The 25,229-nt window shown below is 46.3% G+C and overlaps 12 protein-coding genes across 12 annotated transcripts; 5 read left to right on the top strand and 7 right to left on the bottom strand.

Annotated features, from left to right (window-relative positions):
* Nucleotides 1-467: 467 nt before the first annotated feature.
* V865_000406 (uncharacterized protein) lies at nt 468-3,013 on the bottom strand (the record flags this gene model as incomplete). The annotated part of the gene is made up of 9 exons (XM_066224237.1): nt 468-955; nt 1,009-1,189; nt 1,241-1,416; nt 1,473-1,654; nt 1,709-1,803; nt 1,859-2,268; nt 2,321-2,666; nt 2,726-2,810; nt 2,868-3,013. The coding sequence occupies 9 exons, from the start codon at nt 3,011-3,013 to the stop codon at nt 468-470; spliced, it is 2,109 nt and encodes a 702-aa protein (XP_066080334.1).
* Nucleotides 3,014-3,688: 675 nt separating this feature from the next.
* Nucleotides 3,689-5,617, top strand: V865_000405 (uncharacterized protein; the record flags this gene model as incomplete). Its single annotated transcript, XM_066224236.1, has 8 exons — nt 3,689-3,887; nt 3,943-4,048; nt 4,105-4,281; nt 4,340-4,532; nt 4,589-4,858; nt 4,913-5,120; nt 5,180-5,290; nt 5,355-5,617. 8 exons carry the CDS (start codon nt 3,689-3,691, stop codon nt 5,615-5,617), a joined length of 1,527 nt encoding a protein of 508 aa, XP_066080333.1.
* A 625-nt stretch (nt 5,618-6,242) lies between these two features.
* Nucleotides 6,243-7,416, bottom strand: V865_000404 (uncharacterized protein; the record flags this gene model as incomplete). The annotated part of the gene is made up of 10 exons (XM_066224235.1): nt 6,243-6,299; nt 6,357-6,466; nt 6,527-6,654; nt 6,713-6,759; nt 6,836-6,869; nt 6,934-7,033; nt 7,095-7,132; nt 7,193-7,229; nt 7,282-7,351; nt 7,408-7,416. The coding sequence occupies 10 exons, from the start codon at nt 7,414-7,416 to the stop codon at nt 6,243-6,245; spliced, it is 630 nt and encodes a 209-aa protein (XP_066080332.1).
* A 114-nt stretch (nt 7,417-7,530) lies between these two features.
* Nucleotides 7,531-7,865, bottom strand: V865_000403 (uncharacterized protein; the record flags this gene model as incomplete). The annotated part of the gene is made up of 3 exons (XM_066224234.1): nt 7,531-7,640; nt 7,713-7,752; nt 7,812-7,865. 3 exons carry the CDS (start codon nt 7,863-7,865, stop codon nt 7,531-7,533), a joined length of 204 nt encoding a protein of 67 aa, XP_066080331.1.
* Nucleotides 7,866-8,517: 652 nt separating this feature from the next.
* V865_000402 (uncharacterized protein) lies at nt 8,518-9,072 on the bottom strand (the record flags this gene model as incomplete). Its single annotated transcript, XM_066224233.1, has 4 exons — nt 8,518-8,672; nt 8,740-8,815; nt 8,880-8,953; nt 9,012-9,072. The coding sequence occupies 4 exons, from the start codon at nt 9,070-9,072 to the stop codon at nt 8,518-8,520; spliced, it is 366 nt and encodes a 121-aa protein (XP_066080330.1).
* A 563-nt stretch (nt 9,073-9,635) lies between these two features.
* Nucleotides 9,636-11,080, top strand: V865_000401 (uncharacterized protein; the record flags this gene model as incomplete). Its single annotated transcript, XM_066224232.1, has 5 exons — nt 9,636-9,872; nt 9,932-10,057; nt 10,123-10,579; nt 10,650-10,870; nt 10,928-11,080. The coding sequence occupies 5 exons, from the start codon at nt 9,636-9,638 to the stop codon at nt 11,078-11,080; spliced, it is 1,194 nt and encodes a 397-aa protein (XP_066080329.1).
* Nucleotides 11,081-11,484: 404 nt separating this feature from the next.
* On the top strand, nt 11,485-12,644 carry V865_000400 (uncharacterized protein; the record flags this gene model as incomplete). The annotated part of the gene is made up of 5 exons (XM_066224231.1): nt 11,485-11,649; nt 11,720-11,760; nt 11,829-11,852; nt 11,914-12,507; nt 12,572-12,644. 5 exons carry the CDS (start codon nt 11,485-11,487, stop codon nt 12,642-12,644), a joined length of 897 nt encoding a protein of 298 aa, XP_066080328.1.
* A 234-nt stretch (nt 12,645-12,878) lies between these two features.
* V865_000399 (uncharacterized protein) lies at nt 12,879-16,295 on the bottom strand (the record flags this gene model as incomplete). The annotated part of the gene is made up of 18 exons (XM_066224230.1): nt 12,879-13,019; nt 13,089-13,123; nt 13,167-13,178; nt 13,240-13,325; nt 13,384-13,494; nt 13,551-13,602; nt 13,662-13,750; nt 13,810-13,915; nt 13,984-14,244; nt 14,309-14,614; nt 14,677-14,747; nt 14,893-15,027; nt 15,088-15,105; nt 15,222-15,354; nt 15,417-15,487; nt 15,550-15,667; nt 15,723-15,814; nt 15,883-16,295. The coding sequence occupies 18 exons, from the start codon at nt 16,293-16,295 to the stop codon at nt 12,879-12,881; spliced, it is 2,250 nt and encodes a 749-aa protein (XP_066080327.1).
* Nucleotides 16,296-17,442: 1,147 nt separating this feature from the next.
* V865_000398 (uncharacterized protein) lies at nt 17,443-18,941 on the bottom strand (the record flags this gene model as incomplete). The annotated part of the gene is made up of 5 exons (XM_066224229.1): nt 17,443-17,959; nt 18,018-18,092; nt 18,145-18,242; nt 18,332-18,589; nt 18,939-18,941. 5 exons carry the CDS (start codon nt 18,939-18,941, stop codon nt 17,443-17,445), a joined length of 951 nt encoding a protein of 316 aa, XP_066080326.1.
* Nucleotides 18,942-19,264: 323 nt separating this feature from the next.
* Nucleotides 19,265-21,297, bottom strand: V865_000397 (uncharacterized protein; the record flags this gene model as incomplete). Its single annotated transcript, XM_066224228.1, has 9 exons — nt 19,265-19,494; nt 19,576-19,743; nt 19,824-20,056; nt 20,105-20,373; nt 20,456-20,592; nt 20,669-20,875; nt 20,944-21,036; nt 21,091-21,184; nt 21,244-21,297. 9 exons carry the CDS (start codon nt 21,295-21,297, stop codon nt 19,265-19,267), a joined length of 1,485 nt encoding a protein of 494 aa, XP_066080325.1.
* A 739-nt stretch (nt 21,298-22,036) lies between these two features.
* V865_000396 (uncharacterized protein) lies at nt 22,037-23,322 on the top strand (the record flags this gene model as incomplete). The annotated part of the gene is made up of 6 exons (XM_066224227.1): nt 22,037-22,272; nt 22,368-22,565; nt 22,649-22,930; nt 22,994-23,013; nt 23,074-23,136; nt 23,201-23,322. 6 exons carry the CDS (start codon nt 22,037-22,039, stop codon nt 23,320-23,322), a joined length of 921 nt encoding a protein of 306 aa, XP_066080324.1.
* Nucleotides 23,323-24,523: 1,201 nt separating this feature from the next.
* V865_000395 (uncharacterized protein) lies at nt 24,524-25,012 on the top strand (the record flags this gene model as incomplete). The annotated part of the gene is made up of 1 exon (XM_066224226.1): nt 24,524-25,012. One exon carries the CDS (start codon nt 24,524-24,526, stop codon nt 25,010-25,012), a length of 489 nt encoding a protein of 162 aa, XP_066080323.1.
* Nucleotides 25,013-25,229: the final 217 nt, after the last annotated feature.

Below are 25,229 nucleotides of genomic sequence, written 5' to 3'. Positions count from 1 at the left end.
ACATCATATCACATCCTATAGACAGAGTAATCTCGGCTAGCTTAAAAAACTTAGGCCCCGTTGGACATCTTGGTATCTTATCGGGGTGTTGATCGGGGACAGCTCGGGGAACGGTTGATCGTCGAAACTTTAGATACACCACAAGACCGGTCCGAAGTGGATATCAACGAATGGGCAGTCTCTGTAAGGTCAGGGCAATCGCCTGATCAAGATAATGATGTCGTCTCTTTTACAATCGATGGAAGTTGTGGTTGCATTTCGGACCGACATTCCCGTGAAATTGTCAGTTCAATCGCACGCACCAGTAATGGTACCCACTACGAGTAATGGTACTTTGAGATCAAGGAAACGAGCACTCAGACGTATGAGCTACTATCGAGTACCGCACAATGTGACTATATGAACTTATGAATATATATATGCATAGCCTATATCGACCATGCATGGAGTACCAATAAGGAAGAGACCTATGGTCCAAATCCAAACTCTGCCAAACCCATCTGTTCGAGGAATGTAAGTTGATTGTACATTTCGATTGGATTGGTTCCTGCCCCCGTTCCACTCAGACTACCACCGAAATCAGTTCCTAGACCATTGAAGCTGTATTGATCAAATCCATGCGAGGAAGTTCCACCCGCAGAAGAAGCCGAAGGATGGTTATTGAAAAGATCGTTCACATCGACTTGTGATTGAGGTTGCTGGTACGTTCCTCCAGGTATGAGTGGTATTCCCGCCAAAACATTACTGCTAGAAGCGGTGCTGGTACTGGGTACATTGGTGTTTTTGTTTATAGACGTCATCAGATCTGACATCGAGGCTAACCGTCTTCGGACGGGGTTATCAGGTTGTTGATCTGCCCATTGTTGGATTATGGTATTTGACATGTCCAATAACCATTGATGATGTGGATCATTGCTCTCTTCGTAAGCTTTAAGGTGTATTATCACACAGCAGACTAGACTTGCACTCATCAGCTATGACATCGAAACGAATTGAGAAGCAACTCACAAGCAGCGTAGACGGTTATGGACCAGACATCTAAGTAGTACGCTCCATCAGGGGAATTCAGCCAATAGACAGCTTGTTCTGCTCGTTGACATAGACTGACCCATCGATCTCTCGATGGCCTGAAAGATATCTGAGATGGTATGGGTGTGGATGGCCACAAAAAGCTTCGTTGGAATGTAAACTGGTAGGAGCATTGTCAGCATGGGCTGCCCATAGAATGTCATTCGCTCACCTCCAGTACCACGATAAACAGATTCATCAATAACGGAGCTTGACGAAGTACCAGCTTGATGGAATATGGCCAGCTTTGGGGCAACTGTGCTAGCCAATTATCGATGTCCACCTGAAGCATCAAGAGGTTGAGATCGTCCGCAGCCTGTAACCCCGTTGGACTGTCAATCAAGCGGTCTATAAGGGAGAGGAGTATTAGCATGGTTCAATTTGAGCAGAGAGGATAGACTCACGAGCTCGGCCGAGCAATATACTGAGAGAGGTGAATTCCGTGAGAAATCGGAAGCAAGGGAAGATCGGTTCTGTCTTGCTGGTCAAATCACCGTCTCGTATTCCATCGGCATAATGTCTAGGGAGAGGTGCGTCGCATTCTGCCAGATCGATAGCGAAAGTACGACCCGTACGGATGGCGGTCCTATAAGAAGTCGTCAGATAGAACTCGGAATGCGCTTTGATCGTTGAGACTCACCACCTGTCCATACTGATACATGCACCCCATACTCTCAACCTCCTGTTCAGCTGGAAGTAGGGTACATGGCTCGTCGCTATATTCCGATGTAATCCCTGTGCAGCTCAAGTCAGCTACGAGTCTATGATGGTATATGACGACCGCACTTACCAAAGCACTTCCCATTCTCGCGGCTGTACCGACATTCTGCCATACATTCTCACTCGCATCCCCTGCATCTGGGCTATTGAGATCTTCACACATGCTTAGCAGAAGCAACACCTGTATACTTCCCAGACACCTTGTGTTTGCCAATTTCTGCATTTCAGGTCCCGTCATCAAGCTATGAAGTGATGCAGTAAGACTGTTCCGTATATATTCTGGCACATCTCGGGATTGCGCAGCAACGGCGCAGTGTATCATTCTCACTATGAGTGGAAGGGGCGTGGGAGGTGTCGACCGTGGATCCACAGCAGCATATTTGTCTACATGAGCTGCACTCGCCTTGTCCGCCAGGAGACTCTCAGACACCGAGATGACCGGGAAAAGGGGTATAATTCGATCACGACATGTTTCGTACACTGCGTATCATCCGAATCAGTGCTATTCACCAGCGAGATACGTTTCACTTACAGCTTGTGAGGACGGTCTCCGCTCCTACCTCCTGTATCAATCTCGCTTGTACCATGCTGACAGATACAAGTGTGGGTTTTTCACTTTTAACACTAGGGGATTCACCTTGTCCGATGAGTAAACCGTTCTGCTCGAGGCCACCGATAGACCCTCGATGGAGGTCATATCGATCATCTATACCTCGTAATCTATCGATGATTTCGGTTGTTTGAGGGACATACTTCCATACCAGTATTGAGAGACTCGAGCTGCCTAGATATCTAGGCTCGTATCCTTGGGATTGAGATAACGAAGAAGCTCCTTTTGCTGCGCCTCGAAACAACGTTCGACGTCGTGGGCGATTGTCCTATACATGAGAGGAGTCAATTCAGAAAAAGACTCGTTCGATCTGCAACTACCGCGTACCTTTGGCGCGGCGGACAGCTTGTCACAGTGCTTGTCATGATCGATGCATTTCTTACATCGTTCCTCACCTGGAACCGGTACGCATCTGAAATAGCTTGATCGGATCAGTTCAGCTCGGACGGATAGACCCGACCAGACCCACTTGATACGATGCTCCCTGCAGTATTTACAGGCTCGATGATGACGTTTAGCACTTTGTTTGCTTGACTCTGGCTGATTCTGAAGCTCCTGAGTCTGACCACGGCTCCGTGTTCGTGGAGGTGGTGACGAGGATCTCGTACGGCCCATGGCTTATCGTCTCTCGTATGGTCAGTAAATCCAATCCGGATAGGACTATTGGTTGCTGGTGATTGAACCTTTCGGGTGTTTGTCGGGGACTCAAAGATTTCACGAACTGTATATGTATATTTATGGCAAAGCCGGACTGTATAGAGAAAAACACCTTGGAGTCGTCGTTAGGGCCTTACAACAGTCGTAAGTCAGCTGATAAGAAAAGGCTAGGGTGCATCTTTCCTCTCCGTATTACGAGTACCCTCGTAATTAGATTGGATCTCATTGGTTTGTTCTCGACACGTAGCCGCGATATTCCAAGACCCAGGGATGCTTATCGGTCCAACGCGGACCGGGGCCACTCATTTGCTTTTCACGTTATCAGTCATTTGACCCTTGACAAATTAGCTAAACAAGTAATTTTGATCGACTCCGATGTATCTTTCTTGCCCCCGAGCGACCCCGAGAGGGTGTATCGGGGTCGACAACTTAATCTGGTCTAGGAGAACGATAAGCTTCTGATGATGGTGGCGACGACTACATGTCACTTGGCACCGTGAACGCAAGATCCTTATAAAGGCTCTGCCAGTGTTAGGTTGGGAATCAACTCTTCCCCTATAGCCAACTGAGGCGAACGATCCGTATAGGTAACCGAACAAACGAACAAACAAACAAACGAACTCACTCGTCAACATGGCTGAAGACAAGATTCACATAGACAATGCTGTGGAGCAGGAGGTACCTTATGGTGACGAGGACAACAACAAGCACCGTAACATTCTCGATTTAGCTGCCCGAGCGCATTACGAGCATATCGATTATACCGAGGAGGAGAGTAAAGCTGTCCTCCGAAAGATCGATTGGCGACTCATGCCAATGCTGATCTGGATTTGTAAGTGTGGCTTGGCATGGGAATACAACGGTTATAGCTAATCTGCCACTGGTAGATGGTCTCCAATACGCCGATAAGCAGTCTCTTACTTTTGCATCTCTGATGGGTATCCGAGAGGACATTCACTTGAACCTTCAATCCCAAGAATACTCTTGGGCTGGGTGGGTTGATTGGCCTTGTGCACTAGTTACCTGAGTGCTAACGACGACCTCTCCAGATCCATCTTCTACGCTGGCTACTTGGGCGCTCAGATTCCTGCGACATATCTAATGAAACGATTGCCCATCGGTAAATTCATCTCCGTCAACATCATCTGTTGGTCCATCATTTTGGCCTGTCACGCTTTGGTTCACAATTACACTGGTATCTTGATCTGTCGATTCTTATTGGGTTTGTAAGTGGACACAATCAGCATACCTCATCCAAGAACATTGCACTGACCTTGAAATCAGCTTTGAAGCCACCATCACACCCGCATTCGTCTTAATCATCTCTATGTGGTACAGACGTACCGAGCAAGCTGGTAGAATGGCTTTATTCTTAGCTGCCAATGGTCTTGCCACCATCATCGTCTCACCTGTTGCCTATGGTCTCTCTGGCCTTGTCAGCCCTGCTATTGCTTCTTGGAAAGTTCTCTATATCCTCGTAAGTCGGATGCTACATCCATCACTGAGGGATAATCCGCTGACTGGCATCTTCAGTTCGGTCTCCTCACTTTCTTCACCGGAGCGTTTTACTTCTACGCGTTGCCTGACTCCCAAATTTCAGTCGGATGGTTATCCGAAAGAGAAAAAGCCATCGCCGTAGACAGGATCAAGGAGAACGCTCAAGGTATCGGTAACTACGTCTGGCAATGGTACCAAGTCCGAGAAGCTTTCCAAGATCCAAGGACATACCTTTACTTCTCTTTCTCCATGTTCATGAACATCCCCAACGGTGGTATCGGTACTTTCGGTTCTTTGATTATTAACGTGAGTACAGTTGAACATTTATCAGCCGCAGCTAGCTTACTTTTTGTTTTCTAGTCATTCGGTTACAGTAAACGAATCTCTCTCTTGTTCAACTTGCCTTTGGGTGCGATCGATATGTTCTGTAAACTCATCATCATGAACTTGTCTGATCGATTCAGAGATCGAACCGGGTTTGGTATGCTGGCTATGTGTCTCCCATTCGTCGGTGGTCTCATCATGCTCTTGGCCCCCCAAACCAATAAAGGTGTACTTCTCTTTGGATGTGAGTTTATGGTTGTTGACTAGCATCATTATCTTGGCTGATGTCATGATACTCTACAGACTCCCTCATTGGTGCTGCTGGTACAGGTTGGGGTCTTCTCATGACCTCATTGAGTGTCAACACTGTCGGTTATACCAAAAAAGCCACCGCTGGTGCCGTGCAAATCATCGGTGAGTCTACATCGTCGCCCCTAAAATCCATGTCAACGCTAACACACTGCTCGTTCCTCCACAGCTTATGGTATTGGTAACTGGATCGGTCCTCAAACCTTCCAAGCAAAGACGGCCCCTCACTACAGGACTGGTAAGATGATCTTGGCCATCTTCTATGGTCTCGCAATCGTCAACTTGTTCGCCTTGAGAATCGTTAACATGATCGCCAACAAGCGAAGAGACAAGAAAGCTAGAGAAGATCCAGCCAGTATGGTTCAACCTGAAGATGCGGCAGCGAGGGATTTGACCGACAAAGAACAACCTGCGTTCAGATATATGTTGTAAGGGGGATAAAGATCGGGGGAAGGAACTCTTGAGGTGATAGACGGATGTTTTTGGTATAGGAAATTGAAATCAAAACACAAACAGTCAGGTTTAGGTTGTTTCTCCTCAAGTTGAGTGATTGTATGTCTGGATAGTCGTAATAGTTAGTTAGGATGTCAAGTCGTTCTGTGATCGGATTATCGGCCACACAGCTATCATTTTCAGATTGAACACTATGTTCGGTGGTTGGATGTAGGTAACATGGTTCTGTGGCACGAGAATCTCAGTGATGGAAGTAGTGCCGTGTCCTTGCGATGTTCAAGTATTTCCAAGCCTTTATGAATGAGAAACCGGACTGCACTTTAGGCGAGTATCTGGCTACTTAGGAGTATACGCTGCCTTTGTCTCATCTCCAAAACAATATGGCGAAAAGGTTGCGAGGTAGCCAATAGCCATCTGTACGAGCATGCGAGATGATTTATGGATGTGTCGTATTTGGCCATCAGAGTTCGAATTGGTGGAGCATGGTACGCCTTCTGTATTGGTATCTGGACTGCGTGTATATGAACACATCGGAAGTTCTTTGTTTTTAAAAAATGCATACAGCTTGGATTCTGAACATTGTACAATTTCATGGAAACCGACTTCAATCGATGTAGGAATCTTCTGGCAATCGATAACCGTCGTAAATACCTTTCATGACCTAATTGCATCTGTCAGTACTGATCTGCAGGAGCCTCAAGGATATGCCAATACTCACTAGCCATCTTCCACCATCAACATTGATACACGTATCGTTCATATACATCCCTCCTTTACTCGCGAGAAGTAAAATTGGCGCAGCAATCTCTTCTGGTAGACCAGGTCGTCCTGTAAGTGGAATTCCGTCAGCCAGATGTGACTATCAACTATCCACCAAGTGGCACTCACCCATCGTACATCGCTTGACAGCTTTTGTGCCCATATCGCCCAACAAGATGTTCCCGTCTTTATCCCTGGTCGCGGTCATCTCGGAGGGGAATATACCAGGGCATATACAGTTCACTCGGATCTTGAGACTGTCGCAAGGATAGTTGTATCAATGTTGCACAGAGCATGTCAGCAAGAGTGACTCACGGATGTAGGCGACCTGCTAACATCGAAGAAAGGTGGATCGTGCCGGCCTACGGAGGGCGATGGTGCTGTCAATACTTCTCCTTGAATTAAATGATACAATATGTGCGTAAATTTAGCACAAACCTTGGATACACCATAAGTGAAAGTATTATTTCCTCTATGTCATATGAAGAATAGTCAATATCAGTTCTAAACCCAAGGCTCCGTTGCCTGTGACCTACCTTTGAGGCGCCAACCCAGCGACGGACGAGATCATGACCACATTGGGGTTCTGCGATTTTCGAAGTAATGGGATCGCCGAAACAGACATGTAGTATGGTCCTGCAACGGAAGATTCAGGTGATGAGCAGCTCATCCAGACATGCGACGGCGGGAAGTTTACCGTTAACATTGACTTGATGAGACTTGATCCAGTCCTCGCTACAGCAGAGAGGACGTCAGTCACACCATAAGTCTATAACACGCCAATATGTGACCTACTCTTCCACGGATGATAAAGTCGGGTAGACAGTCTCGGCTGTTGGAGTAGCGAGGTCAGAGTCGAGTCGGAGGTAGATAATCCCACTTACGATCTGAGACTTGATGTGCGGGGGTTTTGAACAGAATTGATATACCAGCACAATTTATAAGAGTGTCCAGCTGGATCACACCCTTCAGCTCATGGTATGGTCAATCAAGAGGATTTCAGAACTTACGCAGCCCATTTTCTCTTCGACCTGTTTTATTACAGCTTCGGTACCAGCCTTGGTAGATACATCGCCCTGAACAGTACTTCAAGATCAATCACCGGGATTTGATCGTGGATACGAAGACCCAACTCATCTAATGATATCCCCACCAATCTCTTGAGCGGTCTTCTCTAGGACATCGAGTCTTCTTCCAACGATGATCACTCTTGCACCATTCACAGCGAAGGCTGTGGTAAGACCTGCAATAATCATGTAAGTCAATATCTCATATCGTGTCGTGTCGTATCGTAGATAGTCATGAGACTACATACTTCTTCCGATACCACTTCCTCCGCCTGTGATTAATACAGTCTATGTCAAAATATCATCTCAGCAAATGTTCTCGAATTTCCATGAAACTCGTCACTGACCTGTCCAGCGACTGAGAATAATTTATCGAGCTTGAATCTATTGAGGTCCGTCATCGTGGTAGTGTGAGTATCTGTCTGTGTCTCTGTCAAGTGTGAGGTGAGACGGTTTGGTCGCTGCTTGATACAGTATTAATCTTAAGTGCATGCAGAGCCGTCGAAAGTGAAGTGATCTCGAGATAGAAAATACCGACGGATCGGTAAAAAACCGAGATGGAGGATCGTCCCTTGTTCGGGGTTGCGTCGGGGAAGTTGACTTGTCAACCTGATCAGCTGATATGGAATTTGGGGAAGGCGCGGGGGCAGGTCTACAAGATGCGTACAGCAAGATACCGTAAACCACAAAGGTTGATAACGGGAACTCGGACCGTACTAGTGATCGTACTTGTTGTGTTTGGATACATGGGTTACCGGAGATACCATCAGTATTGGCGAACCGGATCGCGCTGACTTGTACAGTAGCAAGATTTCAGTTGTTTCCCAGTGAGTTGTGGAAAGATGCAGTATGAAGTGGGCCACTGTTACCGAGAACTACAGTAGACGAAGTGAGAGGTATGCGGTCCCTATTCGCACAGTCAAAAGCATGCATGCAGGTTCACAAAGTGCTCAGTCAGAAGAAGAAGTCATACGGATCACGAAAAGTTGTAATGCATGGATGATGAGTTATCTATGTACAGATATGCCTATGAAATGCCCTTCAATCCTGAGCTTAGAGCTCAGCAACACATTCAATCTCGATGGAAGCGTTGGGTCCACCAGGTAATTTACCAGCTTGAATACAGGTTCTAGCGGGCTTGGGGTCAGGTAAGAAGGCAACGAATGCTTCGTTCATGGTGAGCATCTCATCCATATCTTTGAGGAAGACTGAGAGGTATGATACGGTTCATCAGCCAGATATCGGAGACAACTCAACATGGACTGTTAAACTCACCGTTGTATTTAACGACCTTCTCCAAGGATGAGCCGGAGAGCTCCAGAACTTTCTTCAAGTTTCCTAAGGATTCCCTCTATACGAAGATAGTGTTATCAGACTTGAATTGATGGTTTAGAAGTGAATTTCCGAAGACTCACAGTAGCAGCCTTGATCTCACCCATACCAACTTGACCGGAGCAGTAGACAAGGTTACCGATCTTGACAGCGGGACCTGACAGCGATACGGAACGTCAGTATGTAATCCAGTAATCAATCTCGTCTCGACTCACTGTTGTGAGGTTTGAGAGGGAACTCGTCGTTGTAAACAGTGACTTTAGTAGCAGCGGACATTTTGATTTGTTGTGGTGTGGTAGTGAATTTGTTTTCGAAGTTGAATAATTAAGTTTTTGTGTGATGTGAATTGGTGGGAAGACATGATATGAGTGCTACTCCTCCTACAGCTATATATATGTATTCACACAGCTCCTACTCGAGTAGTCTTTCAACTCGGGTCCGTGGAAAAGTACACCTACCAATAAAATCGCATTGCATTGCCGCCGAACGATACTGGAGGAATAGATTATCTTTTAATGCTGTTCCCCGAGCGTCCCCGAAATCTACCCCGAGCGATAACGAAAAACGACCCACTTCCCTGAACGAGCTTGCAACTGATTATCTGAATGACAAACAACTAGTTCTTTATGAGGGGTCCCCCGACGAACAACCGAATAGCGAAGTATTGACCCCCGAGCCGGTATGGCAGACGGCATTTCTGATCAAGCAGGTGGTCACTGATAAGAGGTTGCGTGTGACGGACCGAGGGGATGGAGGGTATATAAGAGATCGAACGAGTTCTGACTGGGGAGTTGCAACATCCATATTTCGACCTTGTCTGTTCTAGTCACTCGCACACAATGGCTGCTCCATTCAACCCACCTACCAACTTTGATTGCAAGCCTGAAGTACCCAAATGGGTACCTCCCGCTCCACCCACAGAGGACTTGGAATATGCCAAGCTTCACTCCATCGACTTGTCCCTGCTCGACTCACCTGATCCTGAGGTAGTCAAGCAACTCGTTGAGACTGCCAAAGTCGCCATCAGAGACGATGGGTTCTTGTACTTGGTCAACTACGGTATCAACCTTGAACAAGTGAGTGCTTATGGTTCTTGCACGTGAGTCAGTGAGCTGACCCACGCCGCGTGCCTCAGCTTCACCGACAATTCTCCATCGCTCAATATCTCCACAGAAATATCTCTGAAGAAGACAAAGAGAAACTTCATTGGGATCCTCAAGGTGGTCTTTACGCAGGTTACAAACCTCCTTTCGGATGGAGAGTGAGTGGCATTCTATAGAACACTTGAAGCCTCAAAGTACAACCGCTAATTAGTACATACCACAGACCGTAAAAGGCAAATACGACGGTATCTGCCAGTTCAACTTCTACGAAGAAGAGTACAAATCACTCGACAAAGTACCTAAATGTATCCACCCTTTCATGGATGAGATCTCAGCATTTACCGAATACCTCACCCGATCAGTCAACAAGAGGCTCCTGACCTTATTGAGCAAAGTGTTGGAGATGCCAGATGACTTCTTATACGAGAATATCGAGTCGAAAGGTCCCACCCCTATCAACGAGGGTTACCTCAGACACGCCTTATTCCACCCATTCAAGAACGAGGAGAAAGGTATGGGTGAAGGTTTGAGGATGTTCGGTCACACCGATTTCGGTACGACTACTATGTTGTTCAGTGTTCCCGTCACTTGTCTACAATTGTGGGGTAGAGATGGTATTTGGAGATACGTCAAGTACGCTCCGGGAGCCTTGGTCATCAACATTGGTGATACCCTTGAGCGTGAGTACGAGTGTCCACGTTGTATCACAATTCGAGTACGGACAACTAATTCGCCCGTTTCTTCACACAGTCATCTCCGGTGGTCACTTCCGAGCTACAAGACACAGAGTTCACAACCCACCTCCCTCGCAAGAAACCTTCGAGCGACTCTCAGTCGTTCTCTTCAACGGTTCAAAGGGTGATCTCAGGATGCAGCCATGTTGGGACTCGCCGTTAATCAAGCGAGAAGGATGTTTCGAATCTCAAGGTGCATACAAGGAGTTCAAGGTGTTGCAAGACAAAGGTATCCCTGTGCGTAATATAGCCATCCTATTCACGATGACACGTACTGATTATGACCCACTTTAGATCCCAACAAACAAAGAATGGAGAGAGATCTCAATCATAAACACCCGTCATCCCACCGATGAGCCCGAGAAACTCTTGAAAGAAGTCACTGTGGATGGTGTCAAGTATATCGAGGTGATCAACCAAGGTGTAAGAGTGTTGCAACCTTTGTAATTGATGTCGATCGGATGTAGCAAGTCTCAAGTCTCTCGTTGTAGTTGATAGTCGCTATGCATTTTGTGTTTCTGCGACAAATCGATCGTAATGAATTGTAATGATCCACCTTACCAGGTGTTCACTCGAATCGTAATACCTCATTACAAGATTTGTAATTGCTGCTAATTCGATCGATTGATTTGGTTCGTTCTACGATCGTCGCTGCACTCACCATGAACAGTTGTCTCTTTTCTTCCCATCTATGCACAACGTCATTGTGGGTCACTAAAACTCTTCCGCAATGCCGTAGACCACCCATGCATCTGGAGATATACTTAGACCTCGTGGCGAGCTCGATGCTCTTCCGTCCACGGCCCCTGAACTCGCCTCATTGACCTGTATCACATCGTAATCACCTGTCAATGCAGATCGAAACAAGTCCTATCTCCGATCGGACATGGTCGATGCACCGCTTGCAAACCCTCGTCAGACCTTTCAAACCCGCCTTGGTGAAACCACCGTCTAACCTGGAAAGAAAACTCGAATGGTCCAAGACAGGTTCACCGAGATTATCCATTCCTAGATCTGTGAGAAGGAAAATGTGTGGTCACTGAACGTTCGGTGGAGGATGTTTGGGTTTATGACTTCGACTATAAGTACCCAGGAAACAGTGAGAAGAAGAATGGAAGGTTATTATAGTGAGTGTGATGTTTATTAGGGTTTGTAATTTACGATAAGGATGGACTGTTAATGATGTTCAGTACAGTTTCTGCGGAGGAGGATTCCAAGCGTCAGTCGCCATCAATAGTAATAGCCTCTACTTTTAGCTGAATTGTGTTTTGCTGTGACAGCCCCCCATCCTCTCAACATTGGTCATGTGTCGTAGAACTCTCCCGCCAACTTCCACATCTCCCTCTCACCATAATCTCTTATCTCCTCGCACCTCGCAGCACCGCTTCGACCGCTATCCCAACCTTGCTGAGACTTTACAAGCAAATCTCAACGCAATCTGAAGATTTACATCTAGGAGGGGATAGCTCAGGAGGGAATATAGCTCTATCTCTTACTCTACAAGTCCTCTCGAGCAACTCGCAGATGATCGCCCCAAAATCGGTGATGCTGATATCTCCCGTGGTAGATTGCTCGAATAGTAATTCGGAAATGCAGACAGTGAACAAAGTAGATCCGGTATTGACTATGAGATGTACAGGCGAAGTGGCGTCAAAATGGCGTGGAGAGGTCGCACCATCTGATCCTATGGTATCGCCAATCCAAGGGAATATGTTATTATTGAGGGGGAGAGGAGTGAAGATGAACGGGATAATAGGTACCTGGGATGTGTTGGCGCCCGATACGATGAGACTAATGGATAGATTGCAAGAAGTAGGGGTAGAGGGACAGTGGTGGGTTGCAGAAGGACAGATGCATTGTTTCCCCCTTGCTTGGTGAGTTTTTACGATGCGCAATAGGTCAAAGTCACTGTGCTGATGGTAGGAAACATCGATGTAGGAGATACGGGCTGAAAGATAGTGTAAGAGGTAAAGATTGGATCTTGGACGTGTTGAAGAGGTCATCGACGTGACAGGATCACCCGGATGACAGGAGACTGGCGGAAAAGTTCCTGATGCTGTATGTACAAGATACATCCGCATTCTCGAGTACTCATGAAAATAGAAAAGCTACATTATATGTCTTCCCTGCCCTACCACCAAATCTCCAGACCAATTATAACGAATCAATAGTCAAAAAGGCTACCACGGAAAAGAAGGCAAAGAGATATTGAATCGATCGATGTCAAGCTCAAATCGATTCGACGCTAAGCTTTGATATCTTTATCCTCATGGAAGAGAGGTTCAAGTTTTTCTTTCCTATTGAACAGGACGTATCGTTTAAATGCCCAAGGAAGCCATTTCGTGAACTGATAATTGATATATACGCTAGTGGGTACCGAGAAGACCTATAGGCAAGCATGGTCGAAATGGAATTAGCCTCGTCGTGGGAACGAACACTGTAGACATGTGCTTACCTGATCAAGTTCTTCGAGAGACAGTTGTTTGGTCTCTCATGAATAGGAAGGCGAGACAGAACGCTAGCATGTTGGTACCGGTATAGAAGCCTACAGGTAATGTCAGCAGGGTGGAGTATTAGGATAAATGATGCAAGAATCCAGTACTTACCGAATGTACCTGGACCACCGAATTGCTTGAGCTGGAAGGGGAACCATAAACTCAACAAGAAGTTGACAAAGTAATTGATCGATACGCTAAATCATAACCCGATCATCAGCATTATGGGATTTGTTGTAGAGTGGGTTTACTCACGGGAAAGCTTGACCCAATTCTCTATGAGCCAGAGGGAATACTTCAGCAGAGTAAGTGAAGATGATTGGTCCTTCACCGATGGAGTAGAAGATTGTGTAGATGTAAATGAACCTGGATATCATTGTGATCAGTATTCCCGACGTTTCAGTGTGAGAGTATACACATACAAAGCTACGATTCCGGTTCTGATTCTCTGCTCCTCGATGTAGAATGCCATACCTACGTGTCAATGTTAGTACGAGAACTGCTCTAGGCGTTTCCGAGGACACACCACTCACCAGCAGCAAGAAGAGACACAGCCATCAATGGGAAGAAGAACAAGTTGAGAGTTCTTCGACCAAAAGTATCGATCGTGAAGACAGCGGGCCTGTGTATCGACGAATTAGCATACAGTGTCACATTATCTGTCCGAAAAGCGGGACTGACCAAGTGAAGACGAAATTCAAAGCCCCGAAACCGAGCGAGGCATATAAGGCATCCACGTTGGAAGCACCGCCATCAACAAAGATAGTAGAGGAGTAAAACGCGATGGCTGAGATAAAAACGATATATATCATCAATGGAAATCCCGTTCTGGTGGTTGTACGAGCCCAGACTTACTGTTGATACCACACAAATCCTGACCTGCATGCAGGACCGACGCAGCTAATGTGGCTCGTCTGATTCGAGGGACAGTAAAAAGATCGGCAAATCTTCTGAACATGGATCGATCTCCGATCACCTTCTTCTCGGCTTCCCATTGAACCCAGGCGTAAAACAGATCTCGAGCAGCTTGCACATCGTGTTTACGAAGTTTCTTCATAGACTTGAAAGCCTCGGGCATTCGGCCTTTTCTCATATACCAACGGGGCGATTCTGGGCCTGAAGAAATCATCCGCATAAGTTACAATGTAACAGATAGAGATCGAACACCAAAATCACTCACAAAACCAAACCATTATAGCTAATGGTACAGCAGGGATGAAGGAACTTCCAATTTGTAACCTCCAAGTGATATCCCCCGAGTTCCTCACAATCGCATTCGCGGCGAATCCAATGAAGATACCGACGGTCGTCCACAGCTGCCACATCATGACCAATGCACCTCTCACGACGGTCGGAGCGACCTCAGCAGAGAAGATTGGAATGGTTGATCCTTTTAGACCTATACCGATGCCGAAGAAAATACGGACGATCAGGAGTTCTTGCCATGTGTGGGTGAATGCCATAGCGAGTGGGGTGGCGATGAGGACTGATTTTGAGATGGATATCAGTAAACTGATCTTGGTTATATGAAGGAGTTAGACGACTCACTTATAGCAGCGATGAAGATGGCACCCCGACGGCCGAAGAGGTTATTAAGTGGATCGGAAGAGTAACAACCGCTATATCGTTTATATAAATCAGATCTTGATACAGCTCTTGGTGTGATCGTGATCACTCACATGATTGAGCAGATAGATATGGAACAAATGGCATCAGATGTGGCTCGTCTCTGTAATCGAATCTTCTGAACAGATCGATCTGAACTTCTCGGCTTCCCATTGAACCCAGGCGTAAAACAGATCTCGAGCAGCTTGCACATCGTGTTTACGAAGTTTCTTCATAGACTTGAAAGCCTCGGGCATTCGGCCTTTCTCATATACCAACGGGGCGATTCTGGGCCTGAAGAAATCATCCGCATAAGTTACAATGTAACAGATAGAGATCGAACACCAAAATCACAAAACCAAACCATTATAGCTAATGGTACAGCAGGGATGAAGGAACTTCCAATTTGTAACCTCCGATATCCCCGAGTTCCCTCGCAGCATTCGCGAATCCAATGAAGCTGCCATCATGACCAATGCACCTCTCACGACGGTCGGAGCGGCAGAGAAGATTGGAATGGTTGATCCTTTAGACCTATACCGATGCCGAAGAAAATACGGACGATCAGGAGTTCTTGCCATGTGTGGGTGAATGCCATAGCGAGTGGGGTGGCGATGAGGACTGATTTTGAGATGGATATCAGTAAACTGATCTTGGTTATATGAAGGAGTTAGACGACTCACTTATAGCAGCGATGAAGATGGCACCCCGACGGCCGAAGAGGTTATTAAGTGGATCGGAAGAGTAACAACCGCTATATCACGTTTATATAAATCAGATCTTGATACAGCTCTTGGTGTGATCGTGATCACTCACATGATTGGAGCAGATAGATATGGAATAGCATTGACCAAACCCAGGATCCATTGATCGTGTGCACCTCCAGGTTCGTCGAGTCCTCTGTTAATCCCGAATTCTTGCGGGAAACCAAGATCTATAGAATTGAAATTAGTGACATTGTAGATACCATGCATGGACGTGACACGCACTCGCTCCATTACTACCTGTTTGATCCCAACCTTGTACCGCTGCACCCATCGCACAGGCACCCACGACCCACCACAAATCTTTCGACATCCATCTGATCGTACATTATATTATCAGCCACTACACCCAATAATCAAGGTAGACAGGTGATGTCATGCTTACTTGTGTCGATGTTCAAATCCAATAGCAGCCTTCTCCTCGGCGTTCAACTCATCGATCGCCGCCCATTCCCCAGGTCTTTGAGCAAGTAGAGCACCTTTCCTAAAGGTATCTTTATGTTCCTCCAATCCATGAGCATCGCAGAACTCATCTGATTCCTTGATAAGTTGAGCCTTTGGTATACCATGCAAGGCGTTTTGCAAGGTCGCTCGAGCGGCTAATCTCGCATCTCGATCTTCAGGTGTATAGTCGATTTGAACGTTGTCGTTTTCGTTCGGTGTAGAAGAAGTATTGGTGGAAGGTGCATGTTCATGATGAGTAGTTTCGGCAGCCTTTATATCTTTCTCACTCTGTATGTGAGAATTAGGATGACTATGAACACTGGTATTATCACCCTTAATCTTAGGATCAGACATCTTGATAGTCTATCAGTTTGGTTTGTTCGTTTCAAGGAAAAGGAAACAACAGAATCATCGGACGACCAGAAACTAGTGTCTCGAATCGAGGTATTTATATCGATGTGCTCCATGGGGAATGTCCGGGGGAATGAGCTCTTACCCCTCGATTCCATACATCTGGTCAGCTGACAGACCCACCAGGAGAGACGGGGATGGTAAACCTCAGGAGTCGAGCAGGAGGCCCTCATGTAGACTAAAGGATACTTGAATGTTGGGCGCTCCGGATGCCAGGTTGACTGAGTAAACAAACCAGGAGGAGGGGGAAGTAAGTTGTCCGGTTGTTAGACAATTTGACTTTGATCCAGTCCGTCAATACCCCGAATCCGAATGTCTTTCCTTTGTGCTGCTACCGTACTTTATCCATGGCTCGCCCTGCAATCAAAAGGCTCATGGTCAGCTGATCGATCTCGCTCTTAACTTTCCAAACAAACAAGCAAGGCAGGACGATCGAACAAGTTGTGGTAATGGTCCAGACTACATTGGGTCTAGCGTGGAAATTCGGTGAATAGATGGAAAGTTGAACAATCGAGAAATGCCGTCAGTGGCTTTTCGTTTACCCTTTTTGGCTTGGCTCATGTTGGGTCGGGATTTGGGTCGTGGGAGAAGAAAAGAGCAGTGCAAAGCTAAGCAAAGGCATTCGGCATTCGGAATGGTATGTATATGCCTGACTTAAGCATACAGAGGTTAAGGCTAAGTGAGGGATGACCAACATCCATAAGCGCTGAACTGACAATCACGGATCGAAACGGGATCTCAAGACATTGTTACCCTGGGCAAAATGACTGCCGATGGGATAGCCAAGATGGGGGCATGTTCGAGTTTTTTGCCCATGAAAGGGAGGTAGCGGCAAGCTGTTGAAGCAGTCTATGATCTTTCATGCATGCTACGTGGTAATGAACAAGTACCTGTACATACAGATGACTCGAATGATACTGTTATATGTCATATTCTACAGTCTACCATTTTCTTTTGAACCGAGCTCGATGTGACTTGTTGATTATAATTGTGGATTTATGCTCTACTTCTTGTTACTTCTTCTCTACCATCCTCCGGATCGACCATCTTCCTTGAGTATCCTTGAGTATCACCTTCCATGCCTCCTTGCTCAACCGGATTTGAAATCTTTCCATCTAACTCTCAAACCTCTCCCTTTCTCCTTCTTCACCTCAAATTCCTCACTAGCCCCATCTATCGCAGTACAATCCCCAAACCCTCCTATTACACTCACGAGATACCTCTTTGATCCCGCACATCTACCCGATACTTCGTGCACACCCCATAACTCGTCTAAACTGACTTCATCTATCTTCCAGCTTTTATAACATTCTCTCACCGTTTCAATAACTTCGTTAGGCGATGCTTTTTTGCCGTCTCCTGGAGCATTAGCAGGATGTATGAATCTCCCAGCGAGTTTATGAGAATGTGACGATTCGCCTGAGTTGGGCATAAAAGGCAGTTCGACCGTACGGACCGATCGGGGTGAGCGGAGGGGTAAGCCAGTGGCCAGTCTGAAAATTGCCGTTTGGGATGCATAGATTGGTTGACCAGGTTGAGAGGGATCGTCGGAAGGGTAATAGGATGGATGAGAGGATACGCCAACACCGGATATCTCAACGTCATATCTGATTAAAACATGAGATCAGATAAGATAGTATCAAATAGCAGAGAGCAAGTGCTCACCCCCAATTGGCGGCTTCCGCTTCTGCCCATCCTCTGAATTCGGCACTGGTCATTTCTAACTTATGATCCGAGTGTCTAGTATGTATGTCAGTAAGAGACAATATCTGAAGGTCATCAGATAACTCACCGAAATACTCTATCTGTCCTTCCAGTGGGATCCACAAACCCTTTCTTTGCGAAATCATGTTCCTCCGCACGAGGGAATTTAGCATTGAAATCGAAGTTCTAGGGTAAAATCAACATTAGTGCATTTATCCGATTATTTCTTCTAAGAATCGAGGTGATAAAGCGAGTAGGACTTACAGGGTAGTCACCAATAACAATTTTGGTCTATAAGTCCCAAACGTGACCACACCGAACCTATTCAACACATCGGGATCTAAATGCTCTACGACTTCCAATAGGACTATTGCTTCGTAACCTTCCAACTTGGAGTTGTACTTTTCTATACCACCCAGCCAGAGTTCAGTGGTGAGCGGTTCCCACCTTGGTATTGTCGAGTTGGTGGGTGGAGCGAGCGTCTTCAGGGCTGAGGTGATCACGGAAGGAGAGACGTCGAGACCACCCAATCGCTGTATACGATGGACAGGTATTAGCTCTGCAATTGTTTAGTCAAAGTGGTAATCATCACACACCCGTGCGCCTCGTACACACAGGATAATGGCGTGATGTATGCTTGAGCTTGTGTTCGTGTGTTAAGATCAAACCTTAAAGTCCTCTGACCTTTCTGATTCGAAAAAAAAAAAGAAAACGGACACTCGGTTAATTCTGCTACAAGTACTCGAAAGCTCTACTTTTCCCACCCTTCCTCATCCTCATCCTCACAAGCATCATTCAGCTCGAGAGTTATCGAGATTGGCTGTGTAGTAACACATCGAAATACATGTACCCTATGCCGGTCCCCTCGACTGTCAGACTGACCATGTGATTTCGCATTCAACCAGTCAAGCTGCATTTATTACCTTTCTTCACACTCGGTTAAATGATCCATCCCTGATCGATTTAACAATTTAGCTTTCCTTCTCCATGGAGACCCAGACGGCTTCGACGGGTTCACCCTCGGCCGAACACCCAGAGAGATCGGGCCGTGTAGGCCGAAGGATACCAGCGATGTATAAGTAACTGCAGTATTTCCATTCACCTGCCTCATAAAACGTATGTACATGTAAGCAAAAGAGACTTCAGAACGCAGTATAAACCTGAACACCAAATATCAAGGCGAGTACCTTGAAACATCTATTCCATAACTACCTAACACAAGGTACTTTCTTCCCACCCAGGCCAACCGCCTTTTTGAACTTCCCAGCCAAACTATCATCTCTCTCTTCCTCCGTGATGAACGGTAATGCTTTCTTACCCTGTTCGAACCTATCTTCGGTAATTTTGAAAGTGAGAGGTAAACCTTCATCCCATTCCTTTGTGGTGATGAGTTTAGCTAAGTATTTGGTAACCAGCGGAATACGAGCCATTCCGTGGCCTATGACACAAAGCAATGGACATTATCAGCCAAAATTCGACAACTGTTGCCTCATCACGCTATAACAAAGATCCCACTCACCGTGGAACCCAGCTGCCATGTACATCCCTTCTTTACCTGGGATCTCACCGACAAGAGGTAAAGTGTTTTTAGTTGCACATAACATTCCTGCCCAAATTCTCATCGCACCTTCACCAGGAGCTTCAATTCCCCAATCGGAAAAATTGTTCTTGCAGTATTCTCTGAGCCCTAACAGTCCATCAAGCAATCGACATTAGTCCTATATCATGGCACTTGAAGATGTTATGTCTGTGAGATTTTCCACTCACACTTGCTAATTCCCTCTGTGACATATGCATCATGGTCAACGTAAATCTCTTTCTTCGTCATGACGCCTTGCTTGTACGCATTGTAATGGGCCAGGCCCATGACGATACCTGAATCAGGCGTGAACATGAGATAAGGCCCATCTTCAATTGTATATGAATTGGCAAGATATTTCGATCCGGAGTATGATAAGGGAGTGGTGATATTCGCAGCTTGAGCTTGATACGGGACCAAACTATAATTATAATCAACAAACTGTAGACAAGCAGATGGATGTACTTACTAATCTGCAATGGGACTTCCCTCGAATAGATGAGGCGTGTGAGCATTCGTACAGAAGATAACCTCTTTAGCTTTGATCGTTCCCTTCTCATGCACTTCAAGTTCCCATACTCCATCAGCCCTTTTAGTCGACAGGACAGGCGCGTAGGAGTATAGATCTGCTCGACCAGTAGCCATAGCTGATTTCATATATTCAGTAGCGAGTTTATGAGGGTGAACAGATCCTGCGGGACCTTTGGAATAAGCCACAGCATTGTGGATTCGGGTGGCCTAGGTGTTGCAATGTTATATGAGTGAGATTTGTCTTCGGGATGATGCAGTAGAGTTCTATCCCAGCCACTGACACACTCACCTTCTTCGCCTCTACCTCATCTTCATTCCAAGTCCATTCCGGTTGGGTGCCTTTCAAACCAGGATGGTTCTCCCTAGCTGCGATCCACTTGCCGTAGTTCTCGTTCATCTTGGTTTTACCCTCTTGTGAGATGCGGACTTGCCACGGCAGCACAATTAGCAGCCGTCGATCCAAGTCATAATGGGAACATGCTAGTGTGGACTTGTGACTCACCTTCAACTTTTTCGCCCTTCCAGAAATCAACATCCCATTTCTCCTTCTCCACCGTTTGCGTCACCTCTTCCAGGACCCTCTTCTCAAAATCTAACACTTCGATAGCCTCCTCGATTGTCAGTCCTGCACCACCTTCTTCCAAGGGTGTTGTAAGCAGGGTGAGCGCACCGAAAGAGAATGGAGCGCAGTGTCCACCATTTCGACCGGCTAGATCAAAACAAGATCCTCCGTTCAGTACTGTTATATAGCTTGAACAGCAGGGAGGATATGCTCACAAGCACCCGAAGCTAGATCTTTGGCTTCTAACACTACGACTGTCTTGTCATCTGCTACACCCGGTCTGGTCAGATGATAAGCCATCGTAGTACCTACATCGGAACGAGCCTTTAGCAATGATCATTGTAAAGCGATCGCGGACTTACCAGCTATACCCCCTCCTACGATGACAAAGTCTATTACTTCCGTGGGTAAAGGCGCATCCTTGTTATGGTTATACAAGGATCTCCTACCTCGATTCTATCATGGGAACTTTCTTAGTGCAAATTCTCGAGATGAGAGAGAAAGTGAAGACTCACGGTAGCTTGCCAATGCGATACGGTAGACACGAAAGGTTGAGGCCACTTTGACATGGTTGGTTGTATATACTGCAGTGCTACCTATACTTTCAGCAGACGAATCCTCCGAAATGTATATGATAGCAAGTACAACAAGCATAAGCCAATACCTCTAATCTCATCTCAGTTCATGAGATGTTAGTGCATCGGCCATTTCCGATGGTGTGATAAGGCCATGAATGCACCCACGGAAAAGCGGATCGAGGTGAAATGCACTACTCGTACTGGTGGGGATGTTCCGCTCTGCCAAGTATGCAGACTATGCAGCCAGTCTTGCTATCACCCTGGGAAACCGACAAAAATGAGTCGAAGTTCATGATCAAGTGGTCAATTAGAATCGAGGGATGTCGAGATTTCGACGATATCCACCCGTAGAATATACCCAACCCTCATCAAGGGTAGTTCATGACACCGTTGTTGAGTCTTTACAGGTGTTTTCACTTATAAGGACTTTCCAAGCGTGTAACTAACTACTCATATAATCTCTTAGTCTGTTATGCAGAAGGTCTGGACCACATATCCTGGATAAGCAGGTAAGAGAAGATGACGATGTGTTGTGATAAACTACTGTGATAATGCCACGTTCACTAGTCTGATTCCCACATTCCACTGCATCATCGTATTTTGACGTCATTGCAGTATGGTGACATTCACATCCCATCTCCCATATAACACCATACATCCATCGCATATATAGCATGAAAAATTTCATCCTTACTCTCTTCATAACCCATATCCAACAACCGCATACAAAATGTCAAACATCCCATCCTCCGTACCAGAGCAGTACCGACCAGGTTTCTTGCCTCCCTCCATCGCTAAACAGGCTCAGGATGCCTTACCAGGTAAACAAGTGCCGTTGAACCCACCTCCTTTAGACGACGTGTTGGCAGATGGAACAAAGTATAAAGCGGCGGGGAAACTACAAGGGAAGAACGCTGCTATTACTGGGGGTGATTCCGGTATTGGTAGAGCCGTGGCTATCTTGTAGTAAGTGGCAGTATACCTACGACTATCTTATATGTAGTCAATCCTTGGAATGAGTCTTTCGCAATGGGGAACTGGAACTGATGTATCCCTATTAGCGCTCTAGAAGGTGCAAATGTTCTGATCCAGTACCAACCAGCGGAAGAAGAAGACGCCAAGAACACCAAGGAATACATCTCGAAGGTAGCTCCGAAGGCCAAAGTAGAACTTGTCGCTCAAGATCTGAGAGACGAGAAGGGGGCTTTGGAATTAGTTGACAAGATCAAGAAGTGGAGTGGTGGTGAATTACATGTCCTGTAAGTCCTCATTGCTCTCACGGTCACCTTTCTCCCCCCGTATCTGCATAAGACATCTATGCTAATACCCATGTTGTAATCAGCGTTAACAACGCTGCGACTCAAAACGAAGTCGAGCATATCGAAGATCTCCCTTCCGATCAATGGAGACATGTTTTCGACGTCAACATCCACGCAATTTTCTACCTCACCAAGAACCTTATCCCGATTATACCTTGGGGAGGATCAATCATCAACAACGCTTCGATCAACCCATTCGTCGGTCATCCGAAATTACTCGATTATACAGCTACGAAGGGAGCTATCGTTGGATTCACTAGGGCTTTGTCCAATCAAATTGTGAAGGAGAAAGGTATCAGAGTAAAGTGAGTAACAAACTGTCAACTTCATTTCACGAAATAAGCTAATCAATCAATGCACCTCAACAGCGCTGTCTGTCCTGGACCAAGTAAGTAACCTTTTATGTCGGTATGATACGATAACGCCAACTAACATAATCGATACATAGTCTGGACCCCTCTTATTCCCGCCACCATGACCAAGGAGTCACTCGAAAACTTCGGTCCAAGTAGTAAGTCAAGCCAAGCCCTTCATGAAACCACCTGACTCGTGCTCACGTATACTTTTCGCTTCAGCTCCTATCGGTCGAGCGGGCCAACCCGTCGAAGTAGCCACCGCGTTCGTGTTCCTCGCTAGCGCCGATTCGTCCTACTTCACCGCCCAATGTTTCCACGTGAATGGTGGTTCCGCTTACTAAGTGGCAGCTTTGGGCGTGGGAGTGATGAGAATAAGAGAAAAACTGTAGCATAACGATTATGTGTAGTGTAGCTAGACGAATGCATAAAATGAAGCGACCTCTCTAGCATCAACCTGTTGTGGTGACCGCCCTCTTTGTGCCTGCTACAACCGAATCGTGTTGAACCTCGACGGTGATTGGTTTTCGACAGGCTAGTCCTTTCAAAGTCACCATACTCAGTGGTTTTTAGCTCTTCTGCTGTCAATCCTGCTCCTCTTTCTGCTTGGCACTGGGCAGAACAAGTTATCAATGGGTCCACTTCGCATACCGTCGGCGATCCCACCCGTATGTCTCGGTTGCAGATAGGTTGGTATTTCGCTACAAACGATCCCCAGTCTTACGGGTGTCTAACCCATTCCGTTCCTGATTCACATCTGACCTTCTGTCAGCTCTCGATTAGAACTGTCGGTTCAGTTGTGAATAAGACCGCTCACGTACTATTATCCCTTTACGGTAGTCCCATACTTTTGGAGGAAAGATTTCTTTCCGTTTGACCCTGAGTACATAATGTAATGTCTCGGATGAAATCATTGATCGACAGGTACGAGCGCTGAATCCCTCTTTCCCTTTGAACGGTTATTCGGACCGTTTTGTAATCCCTTGTTCGAGGTACAATACAACACAATGCATGCTTTAGAGAAGCATGGGATCCGAGACATCTTCTTACATTCCTCCTTGGATTGAGATCCCATCTGACAGCGTGCCTGTCGATCTGTGACATACCCTTCTGAGACAGATTCCGTAACGATCGTCCAGTCCGAGGATATATCCTTTCAGGTCCTCCTTCAGGTCTGATATTCTCGGATTGAAAGCGAATGAGAGAGGGAGCCTCCCTCTATCAGAGGGGTAGTCCCGTGGGCCTGCCAAGGTCGAAGAGGGAGACACTCACACCGATCCGAACTACCCGGTTATTCTATTTTGAGACAGACCAGTTGAAACGGAAAGAACATGAAAAAAAAAAAAAAAGTTTTGTTCTCCGAGAAATCCAACCTCATTTGAAAGATATAAAAGGGGTCAACTTTGAACCGTTCCCTCGACTTTCTCCTCAACACCAAATCATCTCATCTCTTCCTCTCTCAACCACACTCAAAGTTTGAAACTTATTCATCCTTCGGTCCGTGACCTAAAACAAACAAACCCCACCAAACCCAAACCAATCACAATGTTCAAAGCCGCCATCATCTCTTTCCTCGTCGCTTCCGCTGCTATGGTCAGTGCCACCAAAGTCGAAGGTGCCTGTTACCAAGATAACTGTCAACGAGCCGTCCAGAGGACATGGCAAGGTCCAGCTGTGTACGCCCAACACATCTCTCAATGTTCTTCAGCTCTCTCTTGCTCTTCCACCCCTGCTGCTTCTACCACCACAACCTCTACCACCGTTACCGCAGGTGTTACCACCATCTACGTTTCGGCAGCTACCAACACCCCTGCTCCTGTCGCTGCGGTCCTCTCATGCCCTACCTCAGGTATCCCTTCAGACCAAGCTCAAAATTGTGACAACAGCTGGGCCTCATATGCCTCCGCTTGTTCATGTGCTTCAGTCACTCCTACCACCTCTGTCGCCCCTACCCCAGTAGTCACCGCTACCATCACCACCACCGTACCTGCCATCGTCTATGTCACCGGTGCCCCCGAAGCCATTGCTCTTTAATCTGCTGGATCATTGGAAAAGGTTACGGAATAGCTGGGTTATTTTCTATTTATTGGGTTTTGATTTCGGGACTAGAGGTCTTTTATAGTATCGTATATAGTATATACATCATGTCATGAATGCACGTATTGTTTCTTATCTACTTGTCTATCATTCATACATACATACAATTGCTTTAAACATGTATACTAAGCGTACAGGTATATGCGATGCACGA

The sequence above is a fragment of the Kwoniella europaea genome, chromosome 1, assembly GCF_036810445.1.
Source record: "Kwoniella europaea PYCC6329 chromosome 1, complete sequence".
Taxonomy (NCBI): domain Eukaryota; kingdom Fungi; phylum Basidiomycota; class Tremellomycetes; order Tremellales; family Cryptococcaceae; genus Kwoniella; species Kwoniella europaea.
The sequence above is the reverse complement of the archived record's forward strand: the minus strand, read 5'-3'. Positions and strand labels throughout refer to the sequence as shown.